General features: G+C 37.8%; 2 protein-coding genes across 3 annotated transcripts; one reads left to right on the forward strand and one right to left on the reverse strand.

The window, feature by feature from the left end:
* Positions 1-2,278: 2,278 nt before the first annotated feature.
* On the forward strand, positions 2,279-3,963 carry LOC104210653 (protein JINGUBANG). Its single transcript, XM_009759603.2, has one exon. It carries the CDS (start codon positions 2,474-2,476, stop codon positions 3,677-3,679), a length of 1,206 nt encoding a protein of 401 aa, XP_009757905.1. The 5' UTR covers positions 2,279-2,473; the 3' UTR covers positions 3,680-3,963.
* Positions 3,964-5,124: 1,161 nt separating this feature from the next.
* LOC104210654 (uncharacterized) lies at positions 5,125-27,375 on the reverse strand. Of its 2 annotated transcripts, none has more exons than XM_070168635.1 (7): positions 27,101-27,370; positions 26,822-27,014; positions 8,267-8,376; positions 7,217-7,295; positions 7,062-7,129; positions 5,954-6,020; positions 5,125-5,469 (listed from the first exon to the last, which is right to left on the reverse strand). In XM_070168635.1, the coding sequence occupies exons 1-7, from the start codon at positions 27,332-27,334 to the stop codon at positions 5,357-5,359; spliced, it is 864 nt and encodes a 287-aa protein (XP_070024736.1). In that variant the 5' UTR covers positions 27,335-27,370; the 3' UTR covers positions 5,125-5,356. The 2 variants fall into 2 exon arrangements, with proteins under 2 accessions (XP_070024736.1, XP_070024737.1); XM_070168636.1 differs by lacking the exon at positions 5,125-5,469 and adding an exon at positions 5,477-5,744 and having other exon boundaries at positions 27,101-27,375.
* Positions 27,376-27,643: the final 268 nt, after the last annotated feature.

Consider the following 27,643-nt stretch of genomic DNA (forward strand, 5'->3'; position numbering starts at 1 on the left):
TTCTTCATCTCTTTGAAAATGTGGTTGTTTTGTATCATTCAAAATTCTATTATGAAATATGAACTAAATTATCTAAATTTAATTGCATTGTGTTGGTAATGAAAAATGACGATGTAATAATGATCTTCTTATTGTACTTTAGTCTTTAGCTCATTGTTGCTAAAATAATATTTACTTACTAAATTTCAATTTAATCTAATCAATTTGGAACTAAATGTAAATCCATAAGTTAATTTATACTTTAATCAATTTAGAATTTGAAATCTTGTATGAGTATATATTTATTAGTGTGAACAATTTAAGGGGCATTGAAGTCATTACATCACAAGAAAATGCTTATCAACACCTATTTACCAAATATTTTAATTGCTTATTATCAGTTTTAGCATATAAATCCAAACACATAACTACTTATTTATTAAATTAGTTTCAGCACTTAAAAGTATCTATATATCTATATAAAAGTGGGAAATAGAAAAGTGATGTGGCACCTCTCTCAAGCCAAGAAACAAATTTATCTTTTTTCTCCTTTTTTTTTTAATTTTTATCATTATTCTATCTTCATAACTCTCACCTCATTATCTTCCTAACCAATATTTTTAATAATCTCAATAACTCTTTTGCTTTTCATATTCATAACTCCCAAATATTTAATATGTAAATTTATGACAATTTATCTCATTATTTTACATTTTTCCTTCAACTATCTTATTTAATCAATCTATTTAGCATAATGGAATAAAAAAGAAAATAAAAGCCTAATGCATCTGCGTAATAAAGCCCGAATGACCAGTAAAATTAGTAGTTTTCTAAAACAGAGCCACATTGCACTTAAATATCTTTTGCATTTATCTTTTATTCTTTATTTGTTTTAAAATTTTATTTTCATAACTCACACCTCTTTAACTTCTACTCTTAATAGTATCCATAATTCCTATGCTTTTCATAACCTCCAAATATTTAATTAAACAATTTAAGATACTTTATGGTATTCCTTTATTTTTCCCTATATAAATTCATAACTTTTGTTTCATGAGACCCCTACCCAAGGTTACCCTTTTCATGTCGTATTTGAAATTGTAATGGTGTCTTATATACCGCAGTATTAGATTCATGTTTTAGTTTCGCTCGAGGAAGAAGGCTCTTGAATGATGATAGATTTGCGAGAGAGAGTATCAACAACAGCTCGGGAAACTATACATTGATTTTATATTTCTCTTTTCTTTTATTTTCTTATGATTAAGATTCCAAATAGAATGTGCGTTGTATTTCTTTTCTTGTACTTTCTCTATGACTTTGAGAAATGGTATACTTATGTAATTTGCTTTAAGATCGGTGTAATTTTTATGAATAACTAGCATGTTCTTTCTGATATTGATGTATTTTAGATATATACTAAAGGTCAAAACACATATAAATACATATGTATATCGTCCAATAGTTCAAGAAGAATATTAAGGAATAACAACTTGGAACACTCAACAAATAACATTGCTAAAAATAATTTGGTAGTTGATTCACTAAAGGAAGTGATAAAAGCAAGAACCGTCAAAAAGGAGTTATGCAAGAATTCAAGGTAATACGTAAGATCGAATCTTTTGTTTTTCTATTTTCTTTTTTTAAAATATTAAGCAAAACCATCTTCAAGTGACTATAACGGACAAGAACTGAGTTTACAAATCTCATTCTTAAAAGATTAACTGATTAAGAAATACATATCAATTTTACATATATAGATTAATTCCCTTATAGATATGGGGACAATTGTATCCTTTCATGATAAACTTGTAACATGTATAGTGTTGAAGGTAAATGAATTGCAACCATAATGTCATTAAAAATGCTTAATATATATATAATTATTTAATATTCTGATTTTTTATAATGACCGCGTGAAACGCGGACAAATACACTAGTTTTTCAATACTTGATGCTTATTAGTCACTTTAAATCAACTAAGCCAAACGGGCTCTAAATGGTTTAACTTTTCAATTAGCGAGTCATGAAATGGAAACATAAAGCAGTCAGCCATTCAATATTACCTAATTCATTACTATACTATATTTCTATAATAAGAGTACACTGTTGTAGCAAGAAACCTCGCTTCATGCAAGTTGAAACCTTTGTGAGACAATGAAGCAACTTTTGTCTAGTTTAATTTCTGGTGGACCAATTCTTGAATGGCATTTGATGTGGACAGAACTTTCCAATCAACAAACGACCGTACACTATAAAACTTTTTCAAGAATAAATAATGACACAACATAGCTCCCATTTTCTATTAAGGAAGCCTGTTTTAATTTCTCTACTCCTCATAGACATATATATACACCAAAATGTATATCCTATGATCAACCAAACATATCACAAGATCCTCCCCACTTGTATTTTCTAGGCTGCCCACCTCATATTCTTCCCTAGATAAAATCAAAGTCATATGCTAGAGTTCTTGTTCAGTATAGTGGAATGAAGGATGAATCCTTACTACCAAACTTCATGTTCAAGCAATGACTCAATAACAGAACAAGAAAATCCTACTTCTTTAGATACACAGCCAAGTTTTCATTCAGTTCCTTCAGCCATATCACTATCTCATGATCAGAGTTTATCTCTTAATCTTGGCACTCAACATCAATGCATAGCTACTCTAAAGGGACAGAATACCTATACATCTTCCCTTGTACTTGCTGGTAAATTCCTTTTTACTGGCTCTTCTGATAAAGAAATTTGTATGTGGAAGCAAAAAGCTCTAACTTCCACAATAGATGGTATAGTTGACACAGTTATAGCAGGCAAAGGTGCAGTTAAGTCACTAGTAATATTGGCTGATAAGGTCTTTAGTGCTCATCAAGATCACAAAATCCGAGCCTGGAAAATCGAAAACCATAATTCAGATGCCCCTAATATTGTTCATCTATCCACTCTCCCTTTACTTAGTGACAGAGCCCTGAAATTTATGATACCAAAAAACCATGTTAAAATCAGGCGCCACAAGAAATCTACATGGGTGCATCATGTTGACACAGTCTCAGCACTAGCCCTTTCGAACGATGAGTTGTTCCTCTACTCTGTTTCATGGGATCGAACACTTAAAATTTGGCGAACCACTGATTTTAAATGCTTGGAATCTATAGCAAATGCACATGATGACGCGATCAACGCTCTAGCAATATCACAAGAGGGGGATGTTTTTACAGGATCAGCTGACAATAAAATCAAGATTTGGAGAAGGGGATTTGAAGAGAAAAAGCATTCACTGGTTGGTACACTAGAAAAACATAAATCTGGTGTAAATGCACTAGCAGTTGGGGAAAGCACTCATTCTGTTTTATATTCGGGTGCTTGTGATAGGTCAATATTAGTATGGGAGAAGAATGAAGGTGGTGATATGGTGTTAGTGGGTGCACTCAGGGGTCATAAAAAGCCCATATTGTGTCTGGCTGTAGTGGCAGATTTGGTGTGCAGTGGTTCAGCTGATAAAACAGTGAGAGTGTGGAGAGGGGTTGAGAGATGCTACTCTTGTCTTACTGTTATTCAAGGACACAATGGACCAGTGAAGTGCCTGACTGTGACAAGTGATCAACAAATTCCATCTGATACCACCTCTTCTTATGTCCTATATACTGCTAGTTTAGATGGTGAAACCAAGGTTTGGAAGATTTTTATTCCACTTCTATAAAGGTTTTACTCCATCTCTTTGATCTTTCACCTTTGCTCCAATGAGGGGCATGATGCATCGTATTTGTTGGCTGATAGATTTGTCTGAAGAAACTCATGCTCCAGAGTTGCCAGTTCCAGAATTCTGTAAATTTTATTCTGCAACTTTAGATTGTGGGCATATGACCAAAAGAAGAAAATATCGACAAGATTTTACCTTTTTCTTCTTTAGTTGGTTTCGCAGTGCAAGTTTATTCAATTGAAAATGGCTATCACTACAAAATGATTATGCTTCCTAAACTGAAACCAAATTTGGTTGATACACCCCCCCCCCCTTTTAAGTCCTATATTTTGTGATCTTTTAATTTATTTTTACTTTTTTTTATCTGTGAACCCAATTAAGCTTCACGAACTTGGCCTATTACAAACCGGAAATTCATCCTGTTTAACATTCTGTCGCACAGTTTACCTAGCAGGGAAGTAAAACTAAAGTCTACATGTCCTAGTAAGATATAGTGCCGAAAGTTGGACAAAAGAGATCCTTTGGAATAAAGTAATGGCCCCTCCCTGCCTAATCACTTTTCTTTTTGGCCTAATTCTGCCTAGTGGCTACCTTAGTACTGTATTAACTATGAGTGTTAAGTTACCTGAGGAACTTTAGAATTTCGAGTGAGACCAAAGGTACATGGACCATGCTATTTTAATAGGGTTTAATCAGATGTACGGCATAGATTAAGAAATTCATGATTATGCTTTACGTAACCATCCAAACTAAAACGTGGAAAAACCTTGCAGTAAGAAGTCTTTGGAACTCATTGAAACTCCTTCCCTAATTTCAATCCCCTCTTCCGTTTCCCATAAGCCAGACGGCTGGGTTGGTAAAAAGCATTTTGCCACAATTTCAACCTTAATTATCTAATTGATGGGACATCGACAATCTTGCACTTCTTTCCGTTGCTGCTTAAATAACCTATCTGCACAACCGTCAATCCCTATTTCAACCTACCTAGGATTGTATTCAGGAACAAATCATAAACTTTCTTCAGAGGCAACAAACAATTACCTATAGATAAAATTCTTAGTCAAGGACGGACTAAGTTTTCTTAATACAAGTGGGGAAGGTTGTTAGGTAAAATTCATTGTTTAATGTTAACAGTATCCAATCACAGTTTCGCATGCTCCACTAGGTGATGCAACCAAAATTCTAACAAGGTACACAGATCATATCCTTAGCCACGGTAGCACAATCCCAAACCGAGCTGAGACTTGTTCTTCACACAATTACCGCAGCCACATGGATAAGGTAACCTACTGTGAAATATTCTGAACCCTGAACAAACTAAACTGAAGCTATCTGCTTACATCACCAAAGAAAAAGCAGCAAAGTTGTATGACATTGAATCACCAACTTCGGCAAGACAATGATATTTACACAAGTTTTTAATTCAAAACCGCAAGAAGACAAAATAATAAAACTGTGGGGTTATAATATACATTCATCTTAATGGATAGAAATTAAGTGAAATCTGTGTGGTGTACATTCTCAAATAATGAGGTAAGCAAAAAGTCAAGGGAACTAGTAGTGCTGTTTCCAGCCATCTTTGATTACAGTGTTTCTGCTTCTAAACTCGAGAGAACGGATACTGAAATACAAATTTCCCTCTTCATAGTTGTACAATTGGGAGATAAGAAGTTTCTCTCAAAGTGGAACCTTTGCTGGAGTTCCTGGATCTCGAGGATATTTCTTGGGGGTAGATTTATCTTTCAAACAAATTATGGCAGTTCTCTGTCCATGTTTACTGTGGGAATCAACTGTATTACAAAATAAACAACCAAATGAATGAAGTGAAGGCCAGAAATGAGAGGACACTTTAAAATGTAACAACCATCGAGACCTCCTCAAAGCAAGTTAACTAGGTTATCAAGTGTAAGAGCAGGGCCAAAGATACTGTGGCAAAACAGCAAGATATCTGGTGCCTTCACTTTCAAAGTTACAATTAAGAAGATGTGGTACTGCTTATAATTGATCCTTCAGGCTGAGGAAAGCCTGGACTTTGAATAATTCCCAGAAACAGAAATATGTGGATCTGGAAACCCAAAGATTACAGGAAGTCAGAAATAATTCACCTTCTTTCAACATATTTTCATCTGCCATTATCTAGGTCTTATAATTCTTTTAAGAAGTTTGTTTTATCACATATAATTACATGAAAATTCATAAATCTTCGAACCAGTTTGAACTACGGCCACATCCTTATGTAACTACAATGTAAAGGCATGTGAAAGAGAACAATACCATAATAAATTTGCAATAGAGAGGCTCCCATCAGTTGTATTGCTCTCTCTGCACTTTGTACTTCCTCCTGTCAATGAGTTCGAAAGTTGAGAGTGGCTATTGCAAATATATGTCAATAGTTTCTCTTCTTAAATCTTATGCAAATCATCTGACATCCTACAAACTCATATTGGGTTACTTTTCTTCAATGATACTCGTATAGCATTTCAGTGGTTTGCCACTGCAGATCCACTCTAGGTTTTAAGAAGAAGAAATAACATGTTTTATCCCTCTAGTGGAGTGTTATACGTTTTGGTAGATCGACCATTTATTCTTGCGCATTTGGTCTCCAAAGTTATAGGCATTAGGCAAACTTCATCCTTTTAATTTTTTGGGGGGGCTAAAACTGGACTTTAAGATAAGTGAAATACAGTGTGTATTGAAAATTTTGTTCATCATATAATGCATGATATGATATACCACTATAATCATTCAAAACTTGAATGAAATCCCACAAGTAAATTGTATAAAACCCGTGATATACCTCGACCTAATAGCTAGATACATCCATTTGATTTGTAAATTAACCAAAATAATCGACAGGTTCGACATATTAGGAATGGATGTTTCCTGATGGACTTAAAGGTCTCTAAATTTCTGGACTTGCCAGCAGAAGTGTGTTGTGTTAGGGACCAACACCAGTTGAACTCTAATGAATATAGACTCTGATATTTGACATGCACACAAAGAACACCAATTAGTAGAATAAGAAAGAAAGATGGAAACGACAGGAGCACCCACAAGACAGAATGTATTTGACAAAAGCAGAATATGTGCCAAAAAAGTACTCTTTTACCTAGGATTCTCCAAATAAAGCCAAATTCTTTATACCGCAATTCGTCATGTCTACCCTCGGAAACCTCTCTCTACGACTTTAGAAGCGGAGCTACGATAATCTTACGACTCAGAACTGACAAGTGAAGGTAATTGCTTTCCACTTTAAGTAAAGCTTTGAGTAGTGGAGTAAAAACAACACATTATTTAACTACAGTAGAAAGGCTAAGACTTCTGTTCATCTTCTCAGACAAAGTAGCTTAAAATACTATTATGAATCACAAGAGAGGCAGACCTGAGGATCATGACCTTTTGCAGCTACAAAGATACCACCAGTTCGGACTAGAGGAAGGCAATACTCAGCTGCAAAATGACAGAAACAAATAACCATCTCAAGGAATATTTAAAGAACATAAAACAGAGGAAGAAACAAAATTTGTCTCTGTTTACCTAAAATTCTCATTTCTGCAACTGCTCTGGCAACTGCAACATCAAAAGACTCTCTGAAGCTGACGTCTTGCCCTAACTTCTGTCCTATTCCAATGTTCAGAATGTGCATCATGTCCACAAATCAAGTGAATAGCTACAAAATGTACTACCAGAAAAAAATCTAAAAGATGATACTAATATATACAACGGGTATCAAATGGCAGAAACTTTAATTTGTTATGCATCACAGAGTAAAACACCAAATAAGGGCATGCATAACCAGCAAAAAGAGCAAGATTGTAAAACTTCCCTCCAGAGATATTGATATAATAAGTATTGTACATAAGGAGATAAAAACATCGGAAGTTCTCACTAGACAATGGAACATATACAACTGCACAAAAGAATGAACTATGGAGTGATTATTTTGGCATAAGGAGGCACGCAGATAATCTTCAACTATACCACAATTCAGCCTATAATACTGTGCCTAACCTAATTTGAGGAGAGATGTTATCAATTTAGTTCATGTGAGATCCCAGCTCCTTAAGAGCAGGAATAGAAAAATCAATTTGGTAAACTTGATGTTCACCGGAAGAATAGTCCCACAAGTGGGGTATGGGGAAGGTAGGATATACGCAGCCTTATCCCTACCATATATAAGTTCTCTAAAATTTAACCACTCAGATAAGCCATGGTAATAAGGAAGTTAAGTGAGAGATCACTAGCTCCTACTGAGTTGGACAAGAGAAACAATCAGGGAAATTAGGAAATGCTCAAATTTGCCTAAAGATAATATACCTGTACTTGTTTAAAACATATTTTTAAAGAGAAACTAGAGGTTGGGGTTGAAAAACGTAAAAATTAAACCAAGCCCATGGAACATAACTCTCATCTGGTTTCAGGAAAACAAAATAAATGTGACCTTGATGTTCACTGGAAGAACAATGCCACTTTATATTCAATATGGACCAAAACACCTTACACATATTGACTAAAAAGGAAGAGAATATTTTTGACTAAAAGAATAATAAAAAATACATGTAAACTGATGACTCGAGTTTGACTAACCTCAGCTCTTTCTCTTTTAACTTGAACATTTGATAGACCTATCTGACTAACCACATGCTCCAGGAAGGAACAACGCTTATTCATAGACTCCAGAAGGGTCACTCTCCAACCTGCACAGACAACTTCACTGAGCTACCATACTAAAGGCAAACCTTAACATTTGTAGAGACTATGAGCCTGTTTGGATTGGCTTTTAAAAGCTGGTTTGACCAGCTTTTAAGCCATTTTTAGATGTTGGGAGTGTTTGGCAAAAAAGAAAACAGCTTCAAAAAAGCCAAAAGCCACAAGTTGGCTGATCCCAACTTTTTTTTTTCAACTTAAAAGCCAACTATCTTTGACAAAGTATTTTACCCTCTTATCCCTAATAATATTTATTATTCCAAAAATGTCCTCCACAAACTCTTGAAATAATTATAATATCCAACTCAAACTTTTAAAATTTGTGAGAACGGTGAAATTACTTTGAAGTTTAGTTTTGCTTTGAAAGGTGAATACGACATTTACCTAATGAAGTTTAGCTTTGCTTTGTAATTTCTAATTAACTATACGTACAATTTTCAAATAATTTTAAAAAGTAAAAGTTTATTTTATTTTGATTTCCTAAATATTAGGAATTTTTACATAGTTCAAATAAGGAATAAAATAATAAAATGTGATAGTCATTTCATATGTTTTCCCAGTAAGCTTGGAATTTCAAGAAAAAAACAATTTACATGGTTGAAAGAAGTGAAAAATAAGAGTTCAACAATTATATTTATAAAAATTATCTTAGGTGATCAATTCAAATATTAATTATTTCGTATTTAGATTAATAAGTTTGAAATAAAATATTATAGTAATAAGCTTTTTTATAGTGTTAACAGCTTTAAGGATATTTCAGTCATTTTAACAGAAAAAGTGCTTACCAGCACTTGTTTACCAAACATTTCAACAGCTTTTTTTCATCTCCAGCACTTTTATCCAAAAACATAACTGTTTATTTATAAAACCAGCCCCAGCACTTAAAAAGTGCTTTTAAGCACTTGTGCTTAAAAACTACTTTTTTTAAGTCAATCCAAACAGGCTCTATGTTGTAAGAAATTCACCATCTCTTTCTAGAGATTTCTAGTGTGGCCCACATATAAGGTAATAAATTATTTACCTTATCTCCCAAAGGAAATAATATATCAGATAATATTCTGTAGTTATGCATATATGGTAGGTTCTTTGATGGAAAGAAATTACCATATATTAGGAGTCCCAAGGGTAATTATAATTTATGGAGAAGTCCCTAGGACTAAAGTATTTGCCTAAGAGTCCCTAGTCTACCTATAAATACACCTGTGACTCCATCAGTCTGGCATCTTATGATAGGCACAGGCTAGAAGACTCTCTAGGTTATCTACTAAAGGTTTCAAAGGCAATTCCCCACATCACTTGAACAACCATGGCTGAAGGTACGTTCCTTGTTTAATTTCCGCTGCATCGGCTCTGTGTTTGTAATCGAATTACAACATGTGGTATCAGAGCCAACCTTTAGCTGTGTGTTCAGTGTCTAGTTTTGTTAATGGTGGTTAAAAATATAAGTACCATCCTATATTGTCAGGTTTCTGCAACAATTAATTCGGAACATGGAACCAAACTTTTATCGATAGATTAATCTTTAGTTTTGGTTCCGATTATATTGTTGTTAACTGCCTTATGTATGAACTTTGTGCATTCGTATGACAATTAGATATCAATTAATATAATATGAACAGAAAGAGTTGCTAAACCCTCATAATCAATACTGGAAGTAACTATTGTTGTCTTTTAACTGATGTTGCCTTATTTCCTTTCATTTGGATCATTGGGAGCAAACCCCAAGGCTCAAGTCAATTGCCACCAGGCCAACTTGTGTTAACTTGAGACCTTGAAAGGGAGCAAACCCCAAGGCTCAAGAAATTTAGAGACCTTTAAGTCCATCAGGAGACATCCATTCCTAATATGTCGAACCTGTCGATTATTTTGATTAATTTACAAATCAAATGGATGTATCTAGCTATTAGGTTGAGGTATATCACGGGTTTTATACAATTTAGGGATTTCTTGCCTAATTATACCATTCAAGATTTCTTGCAATACACATAAGGATAAATGGTCAATCAATGAACTTTTGACCATGTGTGTTCAAAAAGAAGAGAGGTTGAAGCATGAGACACCTGAAAGTGTTAATATGGTGACTCATGGTAAGAGAAATGCAAAGAAGGGCAAAAGTGTTCCCATGAAGAAGAAAAGCACCTTTGACAAAGATGCTTGTCATTTCTGTAAGAAGAAGGGACACTAGAAGAAGGATTGCCTGAAATACAAGAAATGGCTTGAGAAGAAAGGTAATTTTACCTTTGTATGTTATTAATCTAATTTTACTGAAGTTTCTAATAATACATGATGGATTGATTCTGGTGCTACAATTCACATTGCCAAAATCATGCAGGGCTTTCTAACTCAGAGGAAGCCGATAGGAAGTGAACAATACGTCTATTCTAGCAATAGGATGCGTTCACATGTAGAAGGCGTGGAGACTTACAGGCTCATTTTGAAGGATGGTTATCACTTAGATTTAGAAAATACTTTTTATGTTCCAGAATATTCTAGAAATTTAATTTCTATCGATTAGTGGATATGATTTGAATTTTCATTATCCTTCTGTGAAACTTTTGAAAGATAATAAAGTTATTGGTTTTGAAAATTTGAATGGAAATTTATATAAACTTGAGCTAGACACCACATTTGAATGCAATGTATTAACTTTGCATGATAAAGAAATTGGCACTAAGCTATGTATTATCAATGAGAACTCATCAAGTCTTTGGCACAAGAGATTAGGACACATCTCTATTGATACAATCAAAAGGTTGGTTAATGATGAAGTTCTAAAAAGCTCTTAATTTTCTGACTTTGGGACTTGTGTGGACTGCATAAAGGGTAAGCAGACCAACAAATCAACTAAAGATGCTAAAAGGAGTTCTCAATTACTTGAGATCATACGTACAGACATAAGTGGACCTTTTCCTACCCATTACTTGAATAGTGAGAGATATTTCATCTCGTTTATTAATGACTATTCAAGATATATGTATCTCTATTTTCTGTTTAACAAATCAGAAGCACTTGATACTTTTAAAGTTTACAAAACAGAAGTAGAGAAACAAACTGGTACTCAGATCAAAATTGTAAGATCTGATAGGGGTGGAGAATATTATGGTAAGTGTTACAACCCATATCCACATGTGTTAGTTCATGCCATATATTAGTTAACATAAATCCAAGAAGGAATTATCTTTGAGATGATAAGAAGTCAATCCTATTGGTCTTAAGTGATACAAGAGTGTATAAGGGTGATTAACCAGTATTAGAAGTTAAACGAATCAAGGATGTTGTAACTCGTATTTTCAGGTAATCTAGCGGTGCTTAATACACTCAAGAGGTCATTTATTAAGGTATTTTAATCATATAATATCCGTATCATAAGTCTTGAAGTCAAACGAGTTATGAAACAAAAGTCGACAAAAGTTGTCGCAACTTAGGTTCATAATTTTACTTAAACATTAGGTCAAATGTTTCTAATCTTTTCTCATAATTTACAAGGAATTACGGGGTGATCTACCAACCAAATTAAAGATCTATGAGTCTAGTTTCCAACGCATTAAACCGTTCATCGATACGATCTCGGAGTAGAGAGATATTCGCATTTTCGTGAGACTGCGCCAAGCACCTCTCTATGGGGCCCACTAAGTCGGTTTAAGATATTTGGACCTATATAGGATGCCTCCAACCCGTTTTAAGTCATTTCTTTTCACTATTTTCAGACCTTAGAACCCTAGGAACATCCTCTCAAGGTTCTCTCAAGATTCAAGACCCAAAAAAGGGCAAACAACACAAATCAAGTGTCGGGAATTCCGTGGCGCTAGTAAGTCTCTTGTTCTTCTTGTTGTTGCTCATTTTTGTGTCGTTTCAGCTCGTGTGGGAGGTTGTTTTAAAGGGTTTATGTTCTGTAAATACTCCCTCATGTTCTTAATATCAATCCTAGGTGATTTCAAGCCTTCTAAAGTGATTCTAGTGCCGAAAAACACTAATTGATCGCTAGTTTCGCTTTTTTGTTGTTGTGGCAGCATTGGAGGGATATTTCATGGAAATTTAAGGTCAAATTGGAGTTGTTCTTTCTGTATAAAGGTAAGGAACCTCTTACTCTATATGTATTTAAGATTATCCAAGTTGCGGCTAAGCCATTGAAGCTAGAACTTGTGAGATATATATCGAAAGGCTTGGTAGTAATGTTATTGTTTTGTGGACTGTTTTGCGTTGTTGTTGGGCTGCGTATTTTACTACTATCTTGTGGAGTTTTGGAGGAGGAAGGGTGTGGAGAAACACCATATATATGTAGGGTTATGGGCTGATAGTTATTCGTAACATTTCCAGGTTGTTTGACACGACTACGGTGGTCGTCGTATGTATGGAGTGATTAGGCTATGTGTGGACTATTTTGGGAGGCTCAATATGTTTATTATTGATGTTGTTTGGGCTGTTTGGTGACTGTTTTGAATGGTGTGAGGTCATATATATAGGGGAGGTGCTGTCCGTTTCATCGTAAAATAGGTTGTGGTCGATACATAATAGTTATGACGCTTAAATGATAACGATAGTATCGTTTCTCTTATTGTAGACTAAGGAGTTTTGACAATTGCATAGCTTGAGATTGGGGCATTATATACAAGGTATGTGAGGCTATCCCTTTCCTTCTTTTGCACGACTCCGATTGTACATAATGTAATGAACGAGCTTCCAAGATACTCTACTCTTAGAAGCTAGCAGTACTTACATTGTTTTCCCTCTTATGGAACGATTGATGTTAATGTTGCTTCTCTTATTCTTATGTTATCAATGTTGTTCGTACTTCCTAAATCTTATAAGGTTCATAGTGAAGAGTTAGTCCTAATAACGTGTACAGAGGATACCGACCTTACGTCACTCCGAAAGGTTTAGAATGTGATTCCATGAGTCGAGCATGCATTATATATATGTATCTATTTTACTCTACCGAGCCACGCTATAGTTGGCCGGGTACGGCACCTATTGTGCAACCACTGATCAGTTGGGTTTTACCGAGCTCCACGTGGCCGGGTACGATTCTACCGAGCCTATTATGGCCGGGTACGATATGATGATGATGATGCCCACAGAGGCGAATGCTTTAAAGGTTTATGTATTTATACATATGTATCATGCATTTCATGTAAGTAGCCCTCAGAGGTACTAAGATGTTACAGGTTGTATATTCTTTATCCTTGCTTACATTACTGATCGTATTTATGGTTCCTTGCCTTACATACTCAGTACTTTATTCGTACTGACGTCCTTTTATTTGTGGACGCTGCATGTCGTGCTGCAGGTCCTGATAGACAGACAGGTGCAGCTCCCCTACCACAGTAGACTGTCCAGTTCAGCGGTGATTGGCGAGATCCCTTCTCCGGACTTGCCTTGGTCTTGGTATGCAATTTTTGTTATAGACATTATGGGTATGTCGGGGCCCTGTTCCGGCTATGTTGCAACACTTATGTTCTTTTAGAGGCTCATAGACAGGTGTCGGCTCATGTATAGTTTGGTATGCCTTGTCGGCTAGTTTTTGTTGTATAGTCTTTCATAGTAGCGTGGTAGCTCATACCTTATACGTAGTTTCTTGATTGTCTGGTCATCCCCTGCTATGTATGTTCATGCCGTCATATTTTATTGCTGGTTGTCCATGATCTAGGTCTACCATTTATATTGATCTCGTCAGCCTTAAAAGATAATAATGAAGGTTAGATGAAATGTACGTTGGTGCTCGGCAAGTGTGGTCGGGTGCTAGTCATGGCCCTTCAGTTTGGGTCGTGACAAACTTGGTATCAGAGCAAGTCTGTCCTAGGGGTTGTCTATGAGCCGTGTCTAGTAGAGTCTTGATTATGGATGTGTAGCGCGCCACATTTATAATCAGGAGGCTACATGACATCTAGGGTTGTTACCTTCTTCCTGAATCTAGATCGTGCGTAGAGTTGAGTCGTAAGTGTTCGTCTCTAATATTCACCTTGTTTTTTTCCAGTGATGCCTTCGACTAGGAAGCAAACGATTAGTAGACGGCTTGATACAGCAGCGGGAGAGGGTACCAGTCAGGTGCCCCAAGTCAGAGCAGGACAAAGTGAGGCTCAAAGTGAGATGCCCTCTCATACCTCATCTACTCCATCTCCTCCAGAGGATATTAGAAGGCACCCAGCGCCTCCAGTTCCTCCGTCTGGCACTCCAAACCAGGATATGCGGAGTGTTTTACAGTTATTGACTAGCTTGGTAGCTGCTCAGGCTCAGAGGCAGAATACAGGTGCTGCTGAGAAACCAGTTAGTACAAGAGTTCGTGATTTTATTAATTTAGACCCTCCAGTGTTTACCGGATCAGACCCCAAGGAGGACCCACAGACTTTTATTGACCAGGTTCATCGTACACTTCGGGTTATGCATGTTAGTGATACAGAGGCAGTAGAGTTGGCTTCTTATCGGCTACGGGATTTAGCGGTTCTCTGGTATGATAGTTGGGAGAGATCCAGGGGTCCGAACCCTCCTCCAGCTGTGTGGAAGGAATTTTCTGAGGCCTTTCTTCGTCACTACTTGCCAGTTGAGATACGACGAGCTAGAGCTGATAAGTTCTTGAACCTTAGACAAGGTAATATGAGTGTACGAGAGTACAGTATGCAGTTTGATTCTTTGGCAAGGTATGCTCCCCATATGGTGGCCGAGATGAGTGATAGGGTGCATATGTTCGTGAATGGGTTGGGACCACATTTGATAAATGAGTGTACGACAGCCTCCTTGGTGGAGGGCATGGATATTTCCCGTATTCAAGCTTATGCCCAGACCCTAGAGGATCGTAAGCGCCAGCAGAGGGCAGTTAGGGAGCAAGATAGGGGCCAGCATAAAAGGGCGAGATTTGCAGGGTATTCTGATGACTTCAGAGGCCGCATCAGGCCACAGTTTTCGAGGAGTTCGGCGCCACCTGTAGCTAGTGCTCCTCCGCAGTTTCAGAGGCCTCGATATGATCGATCCTATTCTGGTCCAGGTCAGAGTTCGCGGGCATCTGGCTCGCAACATCATAGGGATACTAGTCAGATGAGACCCCCAACACCACATTGTGATCAGTGCGGCAAGGCCCACTTTGGACTGTGTCGTCGAGGTTCTGATGCATGCTATTCGTGCGGGCAGCCTGGCCATATGATGCGGGATTGTCCTAATAGAGGAGGTGATGGTATGGCTCAGCCGACTGGATCTGTGTCTGGTTCTTCCTCATCAGTTCGACCTCCAGCACGGGGTTTTCAGCAGTCGACAGGTCGTGGTAGGGGTAGAGGTGCAGTGCCGAGTTCGAGTGGTGCTCAAAATCGAACCTATGCTCTAGTAGGTCGACAGGATCTCGAGTCGTCTCCAGATGTTGTTACAGGTATTATATCTGTGTTTTCTTATGATGTATATGCGTTGATTGATCCGGGATCTACATTATCATATGTTACACCCTTTGTGGCTAATAAGTTTGGCATTGAACCTGAATTGATAAGTAAACCTCTCGCGGTATCTACTCCGATAGGAGATTCTGTGATTGCTAGAAGGGTATATAGAGGTTGCACTGTGATGATTTGTAGTCGTCAAACCTCGGCAAATTTATTTGAGTTAGAAATGGTTGATTTTGATGTGATAATGGGAATGGACTGGTTGGCCTCATGCTATGCAAATGTTGACTGTCGTACGAAGATGGTTAGGTTCCAATTTCCGGGTGAACCCATCATTGAATGGAAAGGGAACATTGCTACACCGAAAGGTAGGTTTATTTCCTATCTTAAGGCAAGGAAAATGATCTCAAAAGGTTACATTTATCATCTCGTTCGCGTTAGGGATGCGGAGGCGAAACCGCCTACTTTACAATCAATCCCTGTGGTCAACGAATTCCCAGATGTTTTCCCAGATGAACTCCCAGGCCTTCCTCCTGAAAGGGAGATTGAGTTTAGCATTGATGTGTTGCCTGACACTCAACCGATCTCTATTCCTCCATACAGAATGGCCCCGGCAGAGTTGCGAGAGTTGAAGGTGCAGTTGAAGGACTTGCTAGATAAGGGCTTTATTAGGCCTAGCACTTCACCTTGGGGTGCACCAGTCCTATTCGTGCGGAAGAAAGACGGGTCGTTACGGATGTGTATCGACTATCGACAGTTGAATAAGTCTACTATAAAGAACAAGTATCCACTTCCAAGAATTGATGACCTGTTTGACCAACTCCAGGGTGCCAAGTATTTCTCCAAGATTGATTTACGTTCAGGGTATCATCAGGTGAGGGTTAGGGAGAAGGATATTCCAAAGACGGCCTTCCGGACAAGATATGGGCACTTTGAGTTCTTGGTGATGTCGTTCGGGCTAACAAATGCCCCAGCAGCTTTTATGGATCTCATGAATACTATATTCAGGCCCTATCTTGATGTGTTCGTGATTGTATTCATTGATGACATTCTAGTGTATTCTCGTTCGGAGGCGGAACATGCGGGCCACTTGCGGATAGTATTACAGACGCTTCAGGATCGTAAGTTATATGCTAAGCTCTCCAAATGTGAATTCTGGCTGAACTCAGTAGCATTCCTTGGCCATGTGATATCTGATGAGGGTATTAGTGTCGACACTCAGAAGATCGATGCAGTAAAGAATTGGCCGAGACCTACAACACCATCAGAAGTCCGCAGCTTCCTAGGGCTAGCAGGATATTATAGGCGGTTTGTAGAAGGATTTTCCTCTATATCATCACCATTGACTAAGTTAACACAAAAAGCTACCAAATTCCAGTGGTCTGACACTTGTGAACGTAGTTTTCAGGAGTTGAAGAATCGATTGACATCTGCACCAGTGCTCACTCTTCCTGAAGGAACAGAAGGTTATGTGGTATATTGTGATGCCTCAGGTATAGGTTTGGGGTGCGTATTGATGCAGCGTGGGAATGTGATTGCTTATGCATCAAGACAATTGAAGAAGCATGAAAAGAATTATCCAACCCATGATTTGGAATTGGCTGCAGTAATATATGCTTTGAAGATATGGCGGCACTACTTATACGGCATCCATGTTGACATCTACACAGATCACAAGAGTTTACAATACATCTTCAAGCAGAAAGAGTTGAATTTGAGGCAGCGTAGGTGGCTTGAATTATTGAAAGACTACGACGTCGAGATATTGTATCATCCCGGTAAAGCCAATGTTGTGGCAGACGCTCTCAGCCGTAAATCAATGGGAAGCTTAGTACATATTGAGGCAGGTAGATGGGGGTTGATTAAAGAGCTTCATCAGCTAGCCAATATGAGAATCAGATTGTTAGACTCTGATGACGGAGGTGTTACTGTACAGAATACATCAGAATCATCTTTGGTAGCCGAGGTAAAAGCACGACAATATGAAGATCCTATCTTAGTACGATTAAGAGAAAGCATTCAACAGTGTAAAAGTATGGCTTTTGGGATCGGAAAAGATGGGGCACTGAGATACCAGAGCCGATTGTGTGTGCCTAATGTGGCAGGGTTGCGAGAGAAGATTATGAATGAGATTCATCAATCCCGATATTCCATCCATCCCGGCTCGACAAAGATGTATCATGATGTCAAGGAGCAATATTGGTGGGATAATATGAAGAAGTCTATTGCAGAATTTGTAGCCCAGTGTCCCAATTGTCAACAAGTAAAGATAGAACATCAGAAACCCAGTGGATTGCTTCAAAATATAGAGATTCCGACCTGGAAGTGGGAGGTGATTAATATGGACTTCATTATTGGATTACCTCGCTCTTATCATAAGTTTGACTCCATCTGGGTGATAATTGATCGACTTACAAAATGTGCCCATTTTCTGCCAGTGAAGACAACTTACACGGCTGAAGATTATGCAAAGTTGTATATCAAGGAGATTGTTAGGCTTCATGGTGTGCCCATATCTATTATATCAGACCGAGGAGCTCAATTTACGGCTAACTTTTGGAGGTCTTTCCAGAAGGGTTTAGGCACACAGGTAAATCTCAGCACTGCATTTCATCCGCAGACTGATGGACAGGCTGAACGTACCATTCAGACACTGGAAGATATGCTACGAGCATGTGTTCTAGATTTTAAGGGGAATTGGGATGATCATCTTCCACTCATAGAATTCGCCTATAACAATAGCTACCATTCCAGTATTAAAATGGCCCCATACGAGGCACTATACGGGAGGAGATGTAGATCACCAGTTGGATGGTTCGAAGTCGGTGAAACAGAATTATATGGGCCAGATTTGATTCACCAAGCTATTGAGAAGGTGAAAGTGATACAGGAGCGATTGAGGACGGCACAAAGCAGGCAAAAATCTTATTCTGATGTCCGACGTCGTGATCTAGAGTTTGAGGTTGGTGATTGGGTTTTCCTGAGGATCTCACCAATGAAGGGTATTATGCGTTTTGGGAAGAAAGGTAAGCTGAGTCCAAGGTATATCGGGCCGTATAAAATTCTTCGACGGATTGGACAGGTTGCTTATGAGTTAGAATTGCCATCCGAATTGGAATTTGTCCACCCGGTATTCCATGTATCTATGTTGAGAAAATGTATTGGAGACCCTTCTCGAGTCATCCCTATCAAAGATGTACAAGTTACAGAGGACCTATCATATGAAGAAGTGCCAGTGGCGATATTAGATCGGCAAGTCCGCAAGCTGAGAACAAAAGATGTAGCTTCCGTCAAAGTATTGTGGAGGAACAAAAATATGGAAGAAATGACATGGGAAGCAGAAGAGGAGATGAAGTCTAAATACCCTTACTTATTCCAGAATGAAGATAACAAGGATGCTGGTGGAAGACAGGATACATTGGAAGAAGAAACGGCTCTATGAGGTAAGCAATAATTTGAGAATACTCCTCCTTAATACAAAATGGTGATATGTAGATAATGTAAATACGCATAATGCTTTGTGTAGCCTTGTGAAGCCATATGTTGGGCTTAATTACTTGCAAGTTTTGCTAGTGACCATTTTATAGGGGAAAATTGATCGGAAATTTCCATTGGAATCCACGATGATTTAAACTCCCCATAAACCCTTACATTCGAGGACGAATGTTCCTAAGGGGGGAGGGTGTTACAACCCATATCCACATGTGTTAGTTCATGCCATATATTAGTTAACATAAATCCAAGAAGGAATTATCTTTGAGATGATAAGAAGTCAATCCTATTGGTCTTAAGTGATACAAGAGTGTATAAGGGTGATTAACCAGTATTAGAAGTTAAACGAATCAAGGATGTTGTAACTCGTATTTTCAGGTAATCTAGCGGTGCTTAATACACTCAAGAGGTCATTTATTAAGGTATTTTAATCATATAATATCCGTATCATAAGTCTTGAAGTCAAACGAGTTATGAAACAAAAGTCGACAAAAGTTGTCGCAACTTAGGTTCATAATTTTACTTAAACATTAGGTCAAATGTTTCTAATCTTTTCTCATAATTTACAAGGAATTACGGGGTGATCTACCAACCAAATTAAAGATCTATGAGTCTAGTTTCCAACGCATTAAACCGTTCATCGATACGATCTCGGAGTAGAGAGATATTCGCATTTTCGTGAGACTGCGCCAAGCACCTCTCTATGGGGCCCACTAAGTCGGTTTAAGATATTTGGACCTATATAGGATGCCTCCAACCCGTTTTAAGTCATTTCTTTTCACTATTTTCAGACCTTAGAACCCTAGGAACATCCTCTCAAGGTTCTCTCAAGATTCAAGACCCAAAAAAAGGGCAAACAACACAAATCAAGTGTCGGGAATTCCGTGGCGCTAGTAAGTCTCTTGTTCTTCTTGTTGTTGCTCATTTTTGTGTCGTTTCAGCTCGTGTGGGAGGTTGTTTTAAAGGGTTTATGTTCTGTAAATACTCCCTCATGTTCTTAATATCAATCCTAGGTGATTTCAAGCCTTCTAAAGTGATTCTAGTGCCGAAAAACACTAATTGATCGCTAGTTTCGCTTTTTTGTTGTTGTGGCAGCATTGGAGGGATATTTCATGGAAATTTAAGGTCAAATTGGAGTTGTTCTTTCTGTATAAAGGTAAGGAACCTCTTACTCTATATGTATTTAAGATTATCCAAGTTGCGGCTAAGCCATTGAAGCTAGAACTTGTGAGATATATATCGAAAGGCTTGGTAGTAATGTTATTGTTTTGTGGACTGTTTTGCGTTGTTGTTGGGCTGCGTATTTTACTACTATCTTGTGGAGTTTTGGAGGAGGAAGGGTGTGGAGAAACACCATATATATGTAGGGTTATGGGCTGATAGTTATTCGTAACATTTCCAGGTTGTTTGACACGACTACGGTGGTCGTCGTATGTATGGAGTGATTAGGCTATGTGTGGACTATTTTGGGAGGCTCAATATGTTTATTATTGATGTTGTTTGGGCTGTTTGGTGACTGTTTTGAATGGTGTGAGGTCATATATATAGGGGAGGTGCTGTCCGTTTCATCGTAAAATAGGTTGTGGTCGATACATAATAGTTATGACGCTTAAATGATAACGATAGTATCGTTTCTCTTATTGTAGACTAAGGAGTTTTGACAATTGCATAGCTTGAGATTGGGGCATTATATACAAGGTATGTGAGGCTATCCATTTCCTTCTTTTGCACGACTCCGATTGTACATAAAGTAATGAACGAGCTTCCAAGATACTCTACTCTTAGAAGCTAGCAGTACTTACATTGTTTTCCCTCTTATGGAACGATTGATGTTAATGTTGCTTCTCTTATTCTTATGTTATCAATGTTGTTCGTACTTCCTAAATCTTATAAGGTTCATAGTGAAGAGTTAGTCCTAATAACGTGTACAGAGGATACCGACCTTACGTCACTCCGAAAGGTTTAGAATGTGATTCCATGAGTCGAGCATGCATTATATATATGTATCTATTTTACTCTACCGAGCCACGCTATAGTTGGCCGGGTACGGCACCTATTGTGCAACCACTGATCAGTTGGGTTTTACCGAGCTCCACGTGGCCGGGTACGATTCTACCGAGCCTATTATGGCCGGGTACGATATGATGATGATGATGCCCACAGAGGCGAATGCTTTAAAGGTTTATGTATTTATACATATGTATCATGCATTTCATGTAAGTAGCCCTCAGAGGTACTAAGATGTTACAGGTTGTATATTCTCTATCCTTGCTTACATTACTGATCGTATTTATGGTTCCTTGCCTTACATACTCAGTACTTTATTCGTACTGACGTCCTTTTATTTGTGGACGCTGCATGTCGTGCTGCAGGTCCTGATAGACAGGCAGGTGCAGCTCCCCCACCACAGTAGACTGTCCAGTTCAGCGGTGATTGGCGAGATCCCTTCTCCGGACTTGCCTTGGTCTTGGTATGCAATTTTTGTTATAGACATTATGGGTATGTCGGGGCCCTGTTCCGGCTATGTTGCAACACTTATGTTCTTTTAGAGGCTCATAGACAGGTGTCGGCTCATGTATAGTTTGGTATGCCTTGTCGGCTAGTTTTTGTTGTATAGTCTTTCATAGTAGCGTGGTAGCTCATACCTTATACGTAGTTTCTTGATTGTCTGGTCATCCCCTGCTATGTATGTTCATGCCGTCATATTTTATTGCTGGTGGTCCATGATCTAGGTCTACCATTTATATTGATCTCGTCAGCCTTAAAAGATAATAATGAAGGTTAGATGAAATGTACGTTGGTGCTCGGCAAGTGTGGTCGGGTGCTAGTCATGGCCCTTCAGTTTGGGTCGTGACAGTAAGTACACAGATAAGGGACAAGTTAAGGGTCCATTTGCTGAGTTCCTTGAAAGTGAAGGTATAATTGCTCAATATACCATGTCAGGAATACCACAACAAAATGGTGTGGCAGAAAGAAGGAACTGGATATTGATGGACATGGTAAGAAGTATGATTAGCAGATCAAATTTACCTTTATCCTTATGGAGTGAAGCCTTAAAAACCGTTGTGTATATTTTAAATAGGGTTCCATCCAAGGTTGTCTCCAAGACACCTTTCGAGTTATGGAAAGAATGGAAACCTAGTTTAAATCATTTACACGTTTGGGGATGTAAAACTGAAGTGAGGGTTTATAACCCACAACTAAAGAAGTCGGATGAAAGAACAATAAGCGGTTATTTTATAGGCTATGGAGTTAACTCTAAGGGATTTAGGTTTTATTGTCCTTCTCATTCTCCTAAAATTGTTGGGGCTAGAAATGCTAAATTTCTTGAGGAACATGAAGAAAGTGGGAGTGGTTTGACTCAAAGGGTAGAATTGAAAAAAATAAGGGAACCACCTGTGGTACCTTTATGTATTAGAAACTTGAATGTTGCTCAGAAAAATTCTCATGAATTATCTAAACAACAACAAGTTCAAGATCCACCACCACTTGAGGAGCCACATGAAGATCAACCCGCTTTACCTGACCCACTGAAGAAGTGCCTGAACCAGTGGGAGTAAAAAAATCCTCAAGAGTTCAAAAACCAGCAATTTCTAGTGACTATATTGTGTATCTCCAAGAGTCTGATTATGATATTGGACTAAAAGATGATCCATGCTCGTTTTCACAAGCCATGAGTAGAGAAAACTCCACACTTTGGTATGATGCCATGAAAGAAGAGTTAGAATCTATGGCTAAAAATAAAGTCTGGGATCTCGTCGAATTACCAAAGGGATCATCTACCATAGGTTCCAAGTGGGTCTTTAAAACTAAAAGACTCATCGGGTAATATCGAACGATATAAAGCCAGATTTCGTATTTCTTATATTGTTGTTATTTTATTATGATTTTATTGATGGTACTAATATATCGTCTCTTGTTGCTTTCTTGAGCCGAGGGTCTCCTGGAAACAGTCTCTCTGCCCCTCGGGGTAGGGGTAAGTTCTGCGTACATATTACCCTCCCCAGACCCCACTTGTGGGATTATACTGTGTCATTGTTGTATAAAGCCAGACTTGTAGCTAAGGGTTTTACTCAAAGGGAAGGCATTGATTACCATGAAACCTTCTCTCCAGTATCAAAGAAGGATTCATTGAGAATCATCATGGCATTAGTAGCTCATTTTGATTTAGAGTTATATCAAATGGATGTGAAAACAACTTTCCTGAATGGAGATCTTGAAGAGGAGGTCTACATGCGTCAGCCTGAAGGATTTGTGATAAGGACAAAAGTCACCTCGTTTGCAAGATTGAATAAATCCATTTATGGGCTAAAGCAGGCTTCCCGCCAATGGTATATTAAATTTCATAATGTTGTTTCTTCTTTTGGATTTACGGAGAACATCATTGATCACAGTGTTTTTGAGAGCGCGAAGCGCAAAAAAGCGACAAGGGCTCGCCTCGCTTCAAAAGCGAAGTGCACGCTTTTTTAAAGTGAAGCGCAATTCTTAAAAAACATAATGTAAATTTGTAAATAATCAAAAACTTCAATTTAAATACTTAAAAGTAGGTACTAGGTACCACCAAATCATCCACAAACCATAGGACAAGTAAAATTAAAGCTACTAAATTACTAGAATCAACATCTTATTCTTCTACTCTTCTTCTCATTAGCTCTCTCACAAACCATTCGAACTTTGAGACATTTTAATATCCCTATTATTTAAGATATAAGAAAAAAAACATAATCAATAAACTGAAAAGACATATAATAATAATATATATAATAATTAATTATATAAACTGAAAAAAACATTTAAAAAATCACATAAACTAAAAATAATACATATATATAATTAATTTTATATGCTGAAATATAATAACGCAGAAGCAGAAACAGAAACAGAAGAAGAAGCAGAAGAAGCAGAAGTAGCAGAAGAAGCAGAAGAAGCAGAAACAGACGCAGAAAAAGAAGCAACAGAAGCAGAAGAAGCAGAAGCAGAAGGAAAATAAGCAGAAGAAGAAGCAGCAGAAGAAGCAGAAGCAACATAAGCAGAAGCAAAAGAAAAATAAGCAGAAGAAGAAGCAGAAGAAGCAGAAGCAGAAGAAGCAGATGAAGAAGCAGCAGAAGCAGAAGAAAAATAAGAAAGGAGAAGGAGAAAGGAGAAGAAGAAAGGAGAAGAAGAAATGAAGAAGAAAGGAGAAAGAAATTACCTGGACTGGAGAAGCAGTGGTCGAGCTCGAGCTTGAGAGAGAAGGGGTCAACCCTAGCCCTTTGTCGATGTCTCTGTTTTGACGGGAGAAGCAGTGGTCTGTTGTGACTATTTAGGGGTCTTTTTTGTATAATTAAAAAACCGACCCCAAGTTTTTTTTTTAAAAAAGGGCCAGTGCGCTTTTGTAAAAGAAGCGATCGCTTCGTCGATTTTCTCGCTTCGTCGCTTCAGCTAGTAAAGCGCGCACTTTTCAAGATCGCATCGCTTCGAGCAGCCAGAAGCGATACACTGTCGCTTCGTGCTTTAAGCGACGAAGCGATCGCTTTTCTAAACACTGATTGATCAGTGTATATACCTTAAGATAAGTGAGAGCAAATATATTTTTCTAGTCCTATATGTGGATAACATTTTACATGCAAGTAGTGATTTGAGATTGTTGCATGAGACCAAACAGTTCCTTATCCAGAATTTTGAGATAAAGGATATGGGTGAAGCCTCTTATGTCATTGACATAGAGATTCACAAAGACAGATCCCAAAGATTACTTGGACTGTCTCAAAATGCCTACATTGAAAGAATTCTGGAAAGATTCGGGATGAAAAATTGTTCACCTATAGCAGCATCCATAATTAAAGGTGACAAATTCTCTTTGAATCAATGTCCACAAAATGCATTGGAAAAGGAGCAAATGAAAGACATTCCCTATGCTTCGCTTGTTAGGAGCCTTATGTATGCACATGTCTGTACTAGACCTGATATTGCTTTTGTGGTAGAAATGCTTGGCAGATATCAAAGTAACTCTGGTCTTGACCATTAGAAAGTTGGTAAAAGGGTCTTGAGATATTTGCAAGGAACCAAGGATTTTAAGCTCACATACAAATACTCTTAACTCATTGGAGGTGATTAGATATTCAGACTCTGATTTGGGTGGATGCAAAGACACTGGTAAATCCACTTCAGGATACATTTTCCTTCTTGCTGGAGGTGCTGTGTCTTGGAAAAGTGTCAAGCAGACCATTGTTGCAACATCCATAATGGAAGCTGAATTTATAGCATGCTATGAAGCTACATCACATGCGTTATGGTTGAAAAACTTTATTTCGGGTCTTAGGATTGTCGATTCCATTTCAAGGCCATTAAGAATCTTCGGTTACAATTCAGCTACAGTATTCTTTTCTAAGAATAATAAAAGTGGCAGCCGAAGCAAGCACATCGACATAAAGTACTTGATGGTTAGAGACTATGTAAAGAAGCAAGATATGAGTTTGAGCATATTAGCACTACTTTGATAATTGTTGATCCTATGACTAACGGTCTGCTGGCTAATATTTTCAAGGATCATGTAACCCATATGGGTCTTAGTAGCTCAATTTAGCCTTGCTTTATTCTCTAACAGTTTGTATAGACATTATGTTTATTTTGATATACGTGAAAGTGCACACTTTGGTTTTTCATGTATTATTTTGGGATCATTGGATCAATAAAGTTGGACTCTGAATGACTTATAGTAAGTTCATTCATAAAGTTGTTGACACTTTGTTAGAATGTATTGTGCATTGTAATACATGGAAGGAAGTGTTTGTTTAAGAGCATGACCGCCATGATTCATGTAATGATATGTTCTAGCTAAAGTGATTGTTGCATAACTTTTAGTTGAGTGATAAAGTCTATGGCCATATTATATATTTATCTCTCATAAAGGATTATCTGATTTTAAATATATGGGACAAGTGGGAGAATGTAAGAAATTCACCGTCTCTTTCTAGAGATTTCTAGTATGGCTCACATATAAGGTAATAAATTATTTACCTTGTCTTCCAAAAGAAATAATATATCAGATAATATTCTGTAGTTATGCATATACGGTAGGTTCTTTGATGGAAAGAAATTACCATATATTAGGAGTCCCTAGGGTAATTATAATTTATGGAGAAGTCCCTAGGGCTAAAGTATTTGCCTAAGAGTCCCTAGCCTACCTATAAATACGTCTGTGACTCCATCAGTCTGACATCCTATGATAGGCACAGGCTATAAGATTTTCTAGGTTATCTACTAAAGGTTTCAAAGGCAATTCCTCGATTCACTTGAACAACCATGGCTGAAGGTACGTTCCTTGTTTAATTTCCGCTGCATCGGCTCTGTGTTTGTATTCGAATTACAACATATGTAACTCAATCTCGTAGCAAACTACTCAAGCAATAAGAGCTGCTCGTTCCATTTAAAAAATCAAATTTCACATTTTTGATTTCTTCATTTGATGATCAACTCGAGTAAATACAAAGAAATGCAACACATTCTACAAAGGCAAATTTTAAATCTCTTCTTTTTATTTTTTTTATTATTCTGAGATATTGTTCCTTAAACGTTGTGAAGAAAAAATGCGAATAACTACCTGGGCAAGCAATGGCCAAAATTACTCCAGGAAGCCCCGCACCACTTCCAACATCGACGAGATTGAGGTTCTCTGATGAAGCTCCACAATGTGAGAGATACGAAGTCCGAATTGGATCTATTATTGAAAGCGAGTCTTCAACATGCCTTTCCATGACCTCACTCGCCTCCCTTACGGCAGTCAGATTCATTCTCTGCTAGAAAAAAAAAAGGATTCTCTAAATACATATAATCTGGTAAGTACAAACGCTTACATTAACAGAAATATAATAGGGGGAACCTGGTTCCATTCGAGGAGGGAATCGATGTAGAGATGAACTTGTTCTTTTTGACGCGAGTTTAGCACTTCAAAACGGGAGGAGCTGAAGACGTTTGCGCTAGCGGCGGTAGTAAATGATTTTGTGCTCAGTGAAAGCTTTGAGCATTTTGAAGTTGCAAGGTGTTTGATGAAAGTCCCAAAAGAGAATGGGATTGGCGCCAATACATTGAACCTATGGCCTCCGCAAAGTAACATCTTCGCGCGCTCACTTGGAGGTGGCCGGATCAGGAGCGATTTCAAGTTGAGTTATTCCATTGGGCCTGTATACTAACGGCCTTGACTTAAAAGCCCAGATCTGAATTCCCCCCTCCCCCACCCTCCAAATCTCATTTTAAAAGTGGACGAATTTTGATAAAACACTATAGTTTAGAGCCTTGTAATTATAGTTTGCCTAATTACCATTCGTAGGTATTATTTGATTGCTACCAACTTGTATTCAAACGCTCAACGAATATAGTCAATACAATTGTATTTGTTCACGCAACGAATACAACATGTATCAAC

Source organism: Nicotiana sylvestris, chromosome 3 (assembly GCF_000393655.2).
Source record: "Nicotiana sylvestris chromosome 3, ASM39365v2, whole genome shotgun sequence".
In the NCBI taxonomy this organism is placed as follows: domain Eukaryota; kingdom Viridiplantae; phylum Streptophyta; class Magnoliopsida; order Solanales; family Solanaceae; genus Nicotiana; species Nicotiana sylvestris.

Bases quoted from the DNA above. Each gene is read 5' to 3' on its own strand.
- LOC104210653 (XM_009759603.2), top strand. From the start codon at position 2,474: ATGAATCCTTACTACCAAACTTCATGTTCAAGCAATGACTCAATAACA.
- LOC104210654 (XM_070168635.1), bottom strand. From the start codon at position 27,334: ATGTTACTTTGCGGAGGCCATAGGTTCAATGTATTGGCGCCAATCCCA. The intron at 27,015-27,100 runs GTTCCCCCTATT...TTTTTCTAGCAG, and splicing joins CCCTCCTCGAATGGAACCAG to AGAATGAATCTGACTGCCGT. The intron at 7,296-8,266 runs GTTAGTCAAACT...GGAATAGGACAG, and splicing joins TTAAAAGAGAAAGAGCTGAG to AAGTTAGGGCAAGACGTCAG.